At 40.4% G+C, this 9,019-nt stretch overlaps 1 protein-coding gene across 1 annotated transcript; it reads left to right on the top strand.

Annotated features, from left to right (window-relative positions):
• The first annotated feature begins 413 nt into the window (after positions 1-413).
• Positions 414-3,486, top strand: LOC106660127 (serine-rich adhesin for platelets-like). Its single transcript, XM_014382973.2, has 10 exons — positions 414-718; positions 820-990; positions 1,283-1,393; positions 1,467-1,622; positions 1,711-1,854; positions 1,936-2,070; positions 2,154-2,249; positions 2,334-2,489; positions 2,576-2,773; positions 3,061-3,486. The coding sequence occupies exons 1-10, from the start codon at positions 572-574 to the stop codon at positions 3,217-3,219; spliced, it is 1,473 nt and encodes a 490-aa protein (XP_014238459.1). The 5' UTR covers positions 414-571; the 3' UTR covers positions 3,220-3,486.
• The last annotated feature ends 5,533 nt before the right edge of the window (positions 3,487-9,019 follow it).

Here is a 9,019-nt window from a genome sequence, read left to right as displayed (position 1 = left end):
TCTTCGCATCTCTCTAGTCGTCCGGATTTATCCTTTTTATTTATTTACTTTTTTTGTCTAACTGAAATCAAACTACTATGCGCATCGAGGACTCGGCCATGCGGAGGGTGCATTTGTACAGAGATAGAGAGAGAGAGAGAGAGAGAGAGAGGCTTAAGTACGAAGCGATGGTAAATCGAGATAAGCGCGACATATTTGAAATGCGCGCACAAAGGTGCACAGGCATAGGTCGGTGGTGTACCTCCTCGAAGTATCCGCACATGCACCAACTCATACACGAATCCTGCCTTGGATATAAATATAATTTAATGCGAAGTCTCCGAACAATATCGCACGATGATGCTTGAAAATTCACGTAAGTATAACGCGTACGACTACGATACGTAAATAAATATCGCCTGAGCTGTTTACGTCGCGTACTCTCTCCTGTTCGTGCCTAATCGAACTCAATTGTAGACCAGTTCCACGTTAGATACAGGGCACGATTAATCCGAATTTAAGCGGCTCGATTACATCGTGAGTTTTTTGTTTGGTCAAAATCGACAGTTGAAATAATAAACAATAGGACAAAATGTCGAATGATCCCGGCAAAGGCTCGCAAACACCCGAGGAAATAAGGAGAGCACGCGAAAGGCTGCATCCTTTTGGCACGGATGTTGTACCGGTCACTCTGTCAGATCGAATGGGCGACGAGAGACGCAGAATTCGCACCATTTCCGTAAGCTAATTATCTCTCGTATTTCCCGTTAAATTATTCTCGTACTCGATTAAAAAGTATTTTAAAAATGTAATCACTCGCGTGCGAATCGATGTACACAGGGAGCGTTGCGTCCACCGACGGAGAACAGCGAGCCTACTATCATTGCGGGCGTTCGATTGCCGCCAGGTACAGTTGTGACCCTTCAGAGTAGTGCCACCGGTAATGAGAGAAGTAATCAAGGCGAAAATGAAGCCTCGTTGTCCGGGTCGACGTCACTGGAGTCGAACGAGGTGAGCATTGATCGACTATCATAGATTATGCCTTTACGACAATCAGGGCTCGAACGGCTGAAATTTTCTGTAGGTAACTTGATACCTCGTTTAAAGGTCGGTATTGTAAGCATCGGGAATTATTTTATTATTTTTTTTTTGAAGCAATGAAGAAGTTTAGCATAATTAATGTAGCTTTATTTTCTGAACCGAGCTCTCTAAAATTTTTCCCTTTCATCGATTACGATCCCATTGATAAAATACGCATAAAATTTTTCTAATGTGCCAATGTGTAATGTTTCATGTCCAAAAGGATGCAACACCATCAACCTCGAAGTCAAAAAATATTTTTCCTGGTCATTTTGGTCATTCCGTAGTGACTTCAACGCCGAGAAACAGTGCGAGTGGTTTATCAACACAATTGGTCAGTAATTTTTTACTCAGTTTATTGACTCAGCTGTTCAATCTAACATATAATAATAATTCATTTCTAAAAGTTTGACCAAAATAATCTGGTGACACCTGAAAATAATTGGGATCCAAGACAAGCTGCATCTGACGGAAAGATCCCTGTTCTTAAATTAAGACGCTCAAAGACAATGAATCTTTCAACAATAGAGGAAACAAAAGTAACATGTATTCCTAAAAGAAAAGTGAGTAAATCATATATTTTTTTTCGTATCGTCTCACAGATTGCTTTAGTTACTTTAACATCCCGACTCATGGTTTCATTTCTGAAAGCTTGACAAAAATATGGCTACACCTGAAAGTAGTTCGGAGCCAAGAAAAAATAAAGATGATACGAATAGTCCTGTTCCCAAATTGAAACGCTTAACACCTCCATCAACGGAGGAGCCACATATAACAGCTACTCCTAAACGAAAAGTGGGTAAATTTTTTTTCGTTCTGCTTAACAAATAGCTTTGGTTAATTTAACATGCTGATTTATGGTTTTATTTCTAAAAGATTAACCGAAGTCTTACGGATCGATCTCTAAGTTGTCCAAATCAAAGGCAAGCTTCAGAGGAGACAAGTAGTTCTGATGAAAGTCCGAAACGTTCAGCACCAAGAGAACTAATAGCATGTGCTATATCGAATATAGTGAGTGCCTTTATTTTTTCCACTTTAGCTCACAGAACGAGTCGTTTCTTTTCGCGCATTTATTCCAATTATTCATTTTGTAGGAAACTGTTGAAGCTTCAAGTAGCTCGGTATCGGGTACATCAGTCGTTCAATCGGATATGTCAAGTGGGAATCGAACAGAAGACAGTTCCTCGTTGGTAAGCAAAGTCAATTAAAAAAAAAAAAATTGAAATTGGATTTTCGTATTTTTATGTATTAACACAATGATCAATTTCTAATAGAATGAAGATATATCGGTACTGCCAGTAAATTTCGATAACATGAACCTTAAAATGGCTGACGCTCCTGACAGACCATCAGAGACCGAGTCACAAGCAATTCAATCGCCCGAACTTCAAAATGTAGAAACTTCAACAAAGACTAGTCCTGAAAATTCTGTAAGTACTGAATTTATGCACTTCTCAGTCGTGAACGTTAGAATGAGTTATGTCTAAATCTAAATTTAATCTCTTATGTTTAAAAGGTTAAACGAAATACTGAGGAACAAGTGCCCGTGGTAAATCAATGCAAAAAAACTAGTGATAGCGTCGCACAATCTGGTAACGCTTCAACATCGCGAGCAGATGGAATTGGCGCTGAAGCTAATGAAAAGGCCGCAAACATTAATGATGCAAATAATTGCAAAGGTGTTGCAGCAGCATCAAATGAACAAAATCGAACGGTATTAAAAGCTTACTCATTTTTAAAATTAGTTTCTTAATAAAATCACTTTGATTGCATCTTGCACATATTGATGTAAATTTTAATTTTTAATGAGATGCTAAAGTTTTAAAACACAATCACTGCGTCCAAAAGCCAATGAGCTTTAAATTTCAGAGAGTTCAAGTTGAACAATTTTATAAGTAGTTGCTGTTGTATATAAATAGTTATTGTCTTGACTAAAGAAATTAGTCAGTAAAATTAGTAAATTTTGACTCAACAGATTTTAATTTAAGCTTTTGTTTACAGCTTTTGCGGTTGGATGTTTTTGCTGTAGTAGGAGTTTCGAGCTCGAGTTCGAGCGAACAAATAAGTGAAATGAGTGAAATGAGCGAAATGAGTGAAATAAGTGAAACAACTGAACCAGCTGAAACAAATAGTGAAACAAATAGTGATAAAAGTGAGTAGGGAGTAAAATTAGTAAAACTTTCGTGATCACCTAAAAATTACGATTTTACAATTGTAAAAATAGACGTTTTCGAAACAATTTTCCCTGTGATATCTTGAAATATCTCAAATTTTACGAAAGAGCGTCGACCAAAGAAATATTACTTTTCTGCAAAGTATTAATATATTTTTCCTAAAGAAAACGACGACCAATTTTACATATGTTTTATATTATTATATAATTTTGTACTATAAATTTTAAAACTGTAAATAAAAATTTTTAAACTACCGATAGTACTAAATAAATAATAAGTGCAAAATACACAGAAAAACTTTGCGTTCTCTATAAATCGTCTTTGTTTTCCTGATCCAGCATCGATCTCTCTCTTTTGTCAGAAGAAGTCGCGACTCGTGCACATAATGCGCCCCACGGATATCCGAGTAATCTTCAACTGCTCCTTCTATCGAATCGACGCACTGCATTTGTATCGCCACACTTCCGATCTAAATGCAAGTTTATGAGAGTTAAAAATATTTCTGACGCCGAGCCGAGTCGCCAATTGAATTTCGGGCGATACTAGCTTAAAAACTGGCCGATACGCGCCGATCGTTTGCATATAAATTCGCATGAAATTGTACATATGAAATCGTATATGTATAAATCGAGAGCGCACAGCCTTCGGGATTTTTGTTCAGCGTGGCGCATTGTGCATCATCAGCATAAATCTTATAGCCAACCGGTCTTTCTCTGCGCGCGTCGACGCCAGGCACACTTGAATTTTACAAGAACAAAATATTTTTGTCGCAAATCCAGTTTTATTATCCTCTCTCGTTTTCTCTCTCTTTCTCGGGACCCGAACTCTTTCGCGCTCGTCGAGCCCAAGAATTATATATATACGCAAAGCTCATTACGACAGAAGCTCGGATGATCGCGCGTCAATGTCCACTGTGCGACTGCGTTCCACAAGAAAAAAAAACCCAAAAGTACCCTTTTTTTATTATCATCCAAAGTATCGACTCGATAGAAGCGTATACCGACTTGTACACTACGCGTAGGAGTGCAATAGGTTGTATCGCATACGCTATACAGGCCTCTCTCGCGATTCTCGGCCCGCGCGCGCATGAGTTTCGCAACCGTATTACGATGGTCGCAATAATACACCTCGGAGCGTAATACGAACGAGCGGCGGCCAGCGTAAATCTTCTGCGCCAAAAGGATCGTTGCAAAAGTCTCTTCGTCTTCTTACGTAAAATTATAAAAAGAACAAGATCGCCCGCGGCGATGATGCATCCTCCATTTAGCGCACATACGTGTGTGCGTGTGCATCCATTTTTCCGGAATCGCCAATTGCTTTCGTCAGCGCGCGAATGAATCAAACTCGAGCGCGAGTGCCGCAAACCTAACTCCGGTAAAATAGAGATACGCGAATATGTGTGAGTCTCGAAAGCATCTGCAGTCGAGATATATAAACAAGCCGAGTCAAAATCATTAAAATTGCCCCTCGCGTCATTTGTTATAACATTTTCATGTTTCTTCTCAAAAAAAGTAAAAAATAAAAAAGTAAAAAACTTTTGCAAGTATCCTTTTGTAGACAATCGTAAAATAAATTCTCTCTCTCTAACTCGTTTTGTTTTACGCAGGCGGCGGCGTCGACTTAGCCATGTATACACGTATTATAGTGTATAAAAACACGCCGAGAGTCGAGCCTACGACGAAACGCAAGGCCGTATTTCATTATTATTTCTTTCTCTTTTCTCTCTGTTACTCTCGGGCGCAGCTATACACATACATTACTTAGGTACTGCTCGTAGCTTTGCCCGCTGCACGAACTCCAATTTTGCTGCGCTTTGTGTTTTATTCACCCTTGAACTTTGTATAAATCCTCGTTGTGCGCGCGCTTCTATCGAGGTAATGTTTCCTAAGGAGATGCGCGCGCGCCATGCGCTCGAGTTCTATATGTGTGTATGCAGCGTTTCTGAAGATGTCTCAAAGCGCAGCTATTAATTTTTCCTTCGTTCTCTCAAAAACTCGAAGGATTAATTCTGCCGACAAAAAAAAGAGTTCTCGTCGAGACTGGGTGCAACGTCGTCCGGTAATCCTCGCGCGATCGCACGTGTCAACATCTTCGCAACAATTCATTACGATATACAACGATAAATCGAAACAATTCCAAAGAGTCATAGGAGCGCAACGATACACAGACGAAGCTTTTCGCGTCATTTACTTCCTCGATGCAGGCACTCACGCATGTATAAAGCACAAATGACTTCCCATGGTATTTTATATCATACATAGACAGTTGCATTATAACGACTTGTCGCATTCTCGTTTTTCGCGCGCTGCAGCATAGTATACACACACGCGCGCGCGCGGAGAAATGGAGAGCGCTTCCGTCTTTTTAACCGAGAAAAATGCAGCCGATTGTTGACTCTAGCGCTCGATATGATAATAATAATAATCATAACGTTGCTGACATTGCGTAATCGTAAACGTGACCTTTAATTTTGTACGTACGCGCACGCGTTGCGAGTGATTTAAAACGAGATGACAATATGATAATGCATGTACACCGAGTGCACACATAAGAGCTCGCGGGAGAGAAAGAGAAGGGCAATGCGCGTGAAATTTCATGCGGGCGTATATGTGTACAATAATAATCTTGTAAGATCGCGTCGTTTGGAGTGCATACTACGTATATTATTCACCGCCGCTATATAGGACTTGTGTACGTATAATAGTCAAAGAGCTTCGAGTCGACGCGTGTCTACGAAAGAGTCGCGAATTCGGAAAGCGATAGATCTCTCTCCATATACTGTACGCGACGTCGGCGCGCAGCTACATAATCACTGGACACGCTGCACATTATTTACTCTGGCGTCGTTGTTATAGTTTTTTTCTCTCTCTTTCTACTCTGGTTTTCTTTCCCTTTTTCGCGCGCGCCCGCAAACGCACCCACTTGTATAAAGTGCTATCTTACGTTAGAATACAACGATCGTTATAATATCACAATGAAAAATGCAAATAGATTATTACATGCGCACACGCGCCTACATGCGAGCCACAACAATTTTTTTTGATAATATTACAAATAAAAATTTAAATTTCTACCACGAATTGACGTCGACGAGCAACTTTGCTTTCTCTCGGATGCACTACGCGAGTGCCACCGAGCTTTTCTTTCTCTTTCTTTCCTTTTGCATACGCGCGTGTAAGTATATAAATAAGAACACTCGTGTGCACGTGTAAGCACGCGTCTAAATGACTTTTATTTTCTGTCTCTCTGGTATTATAGTGTAAACGCATCGAGTGCATCCTACTGGACTACTTAAACGCGCACGCAGCGAGTGCGCGACTTTTTCTCGTGCGCACGCGAGCGACTGTGCGGTGTTTACACTCGAGCGGTATGCGGTTTTGCCGCTAAAGTAATTTCAACTTTTTTCAAAATTAAAACGACGTCGCGGGGACTCCATCGAGTTGAGATGATAATTTCAGCGTAGCGCGATCGCGCGCTGAGATAAATAAAGAATAAAATCAAAACAAAGTTTACTCCGCGGTCCACAATAATTCGCAAACGAGTGCCCTCCGCGCTGTATGTATAATTATAATGAAAATCTCGGATGTATATATGAAATGGAAAACTTTCACCTGGAAGCTGCATTAGAGAAACACGTGTATATATCGTGCGGCGATGGAAGCATGTATGCATATTGAAAACTGTGCCACTTATTAAATGCAGCTCTGCGCGAGCTTGTGTATACGCATTACCGAGTTGTGCTGCTCGAAGAAAACAGAGAGAGTGAGGGAGAGAGAAAAACAAAAACCAAGATTAGCGAATTTGACCCAATTTTTCAGTGCTGTATTATTAAATTGGTAGAAAAGCAAAGCCAAAAAATTATCGATTTCACCGCGATTAAATGAGCCTGACTTTTGGAACTGAAAACGAAAAAAGAGCCACTGCACCATAGTACATTCACTACAATACATTGAAGAGCTATTTCTCATTTTCATATGTGAAAATATTAGCTAAATAAAAAATTGTTTTATTCAAAAAGGATCGCACAGAAGGCCGTACACGAGTGCTCACGAGGTAAGAGATGAAAAAAAAGAAGGATTTGATTCTCGAGGCAGCAACTAGTAAAATTATTCGGGCCCATGTACAGGCCCAAGTACTTAAGTGTCATCTTCAACATAATACATATTCGTCAGAAAAATGATACCAAGCGTTTGTCAACACGTTCAAATATCGTTTTTGTATTGTGTGATACGTGTGTTTACATTTATTGAAATTATTTGAAAGAATCGGGCTTAATCGTTCAGCACAGTGCCCGTTATAAAGCCGTAGCGCCATCACAGAAAGTTCGTGTCGACCGTAGCTAGTGATCCTCGCAGAAAGAAATTAAAAAATATTATTCAAGCTACTGTATGCGAGTGCACCGAACAGTACAAATATGTCGTCCAAAGATAGATCCATTAAGAGATTTAAAAAATTGAAGAGCTTAGGAAAAAACGTCAAATGGGAGATCAAAAAAGAGCGAAGCAAATTTCTCCGTCGACTTTATAACTCAATGAAAAATTGGCAAGACCTACTTCCCGATCTCTGGAAAATTTTTCGAAAGGAAGAGATTGATTCGCTACTCTCGGACTCCATATGTTACGTGAATGAAGAAGACTCGGATATTATCGAACGCGCAGGGAAAGTATTCGTCAAGTTCGTGGTCCACGTTAGCTACAAAGTTGATGAAGACAGCAAACCACTGTTGCATCGTGCAACTAAATACGAGTTCTTCATCGAAGATGATGTGATCCGTGAGCTTATTAAAATTTATGACGGATTCAACGGGAACAAATGCCGCGTATCGAAAACAGCTGACACGACGCAACATTTGGCTCTGAAGTACGACAAAGAAAAGGCGTCCGATTCGCTGCAAAGAGGAGCTGGCCTGAATTCGTCTAACGAGGAAGGGTCGACTCCTCTGCTCACTATTTGCAAGAAAAGTGAAAAAAACAACTCGGTGAAAATTTATATTCTAGATAAGGGCAAGACAACCCGGCAGCTACATTTCGCTGTGGCACATGTCTTGCCCGATGCACTCATTTGGCTCCTGAAAATTGGCGCTGATCTGTCCAGCTTCGTTTTTCCTACTCCGACACACTTCGTCATGAATGCACTACCCTGTGAAAGTTATGCTAAATTTGAATTGAGACTAGCGTCTGGCAGTCTGATCATCGCAGAACGTCTCGAGAAAAGAGGATACGAACTTGGCCGAAACGAGGCCCTAACGATCATGCAATTATTCGCCAAGTACAAATTGTTCGAGAGATCGGAGGATGTTGAAAACAATTGGTACGACCACGAGAAGTTTGCGGGAGAAGCGAAGAAGATGATGATAAATCCGATCCAGTCACTTTACGACTTGATCCAATTACCACCCAAACAGGCGTCGAAAATACTTTCATATAAATGCTACTTTCAATTAGAGTGTGTGAATAAATTGTGGCTCCTTCCCGAAAGTTTGGGACGACCTTGTGTCAGGCATTTATGCGAGAAACTGTCTAGAAAATTTTTCCTGGAATGGGCCCGGGAATATTTCTGGGAGATGATACGATACCGACTGCCGATTGAGTGCTGTGATATGATCGTCGAGAATCTGAAGAACGAGGATTTGTATCACATTTGCTTGGCGGCTCAGGACCAAAGTCGCGAGGACAGTGAAAAAAATTCAACAACGAATGTAATAATACGTAATAACACAAGCCCCGCGAAGGCTAAGAGAGCTCGGAAAAAGCTATAACAAGATTATGTATGTCGCAGACCCAACT

Source organism: Trichogramma pretiosum, unplaced genomic scaffold (genome assembly GCF_000599845.2).
Source record: "Trichogramma pretiosum strain Unisexual culture from Peru unplaced genomic scaffold, Tpre_2.0 scaffold44, whole genome shotgun sequence".
Lineage (NCBI taxonomy): Eukaryota > Metazoa > Arthropoda > Insecta > Hymenoptera > Trichogrammatidae > Trichogramma > Trichogramma pretiosum.
This window is presented reverse-complemented; position numbering and strand designations above follow the sequence as displayed.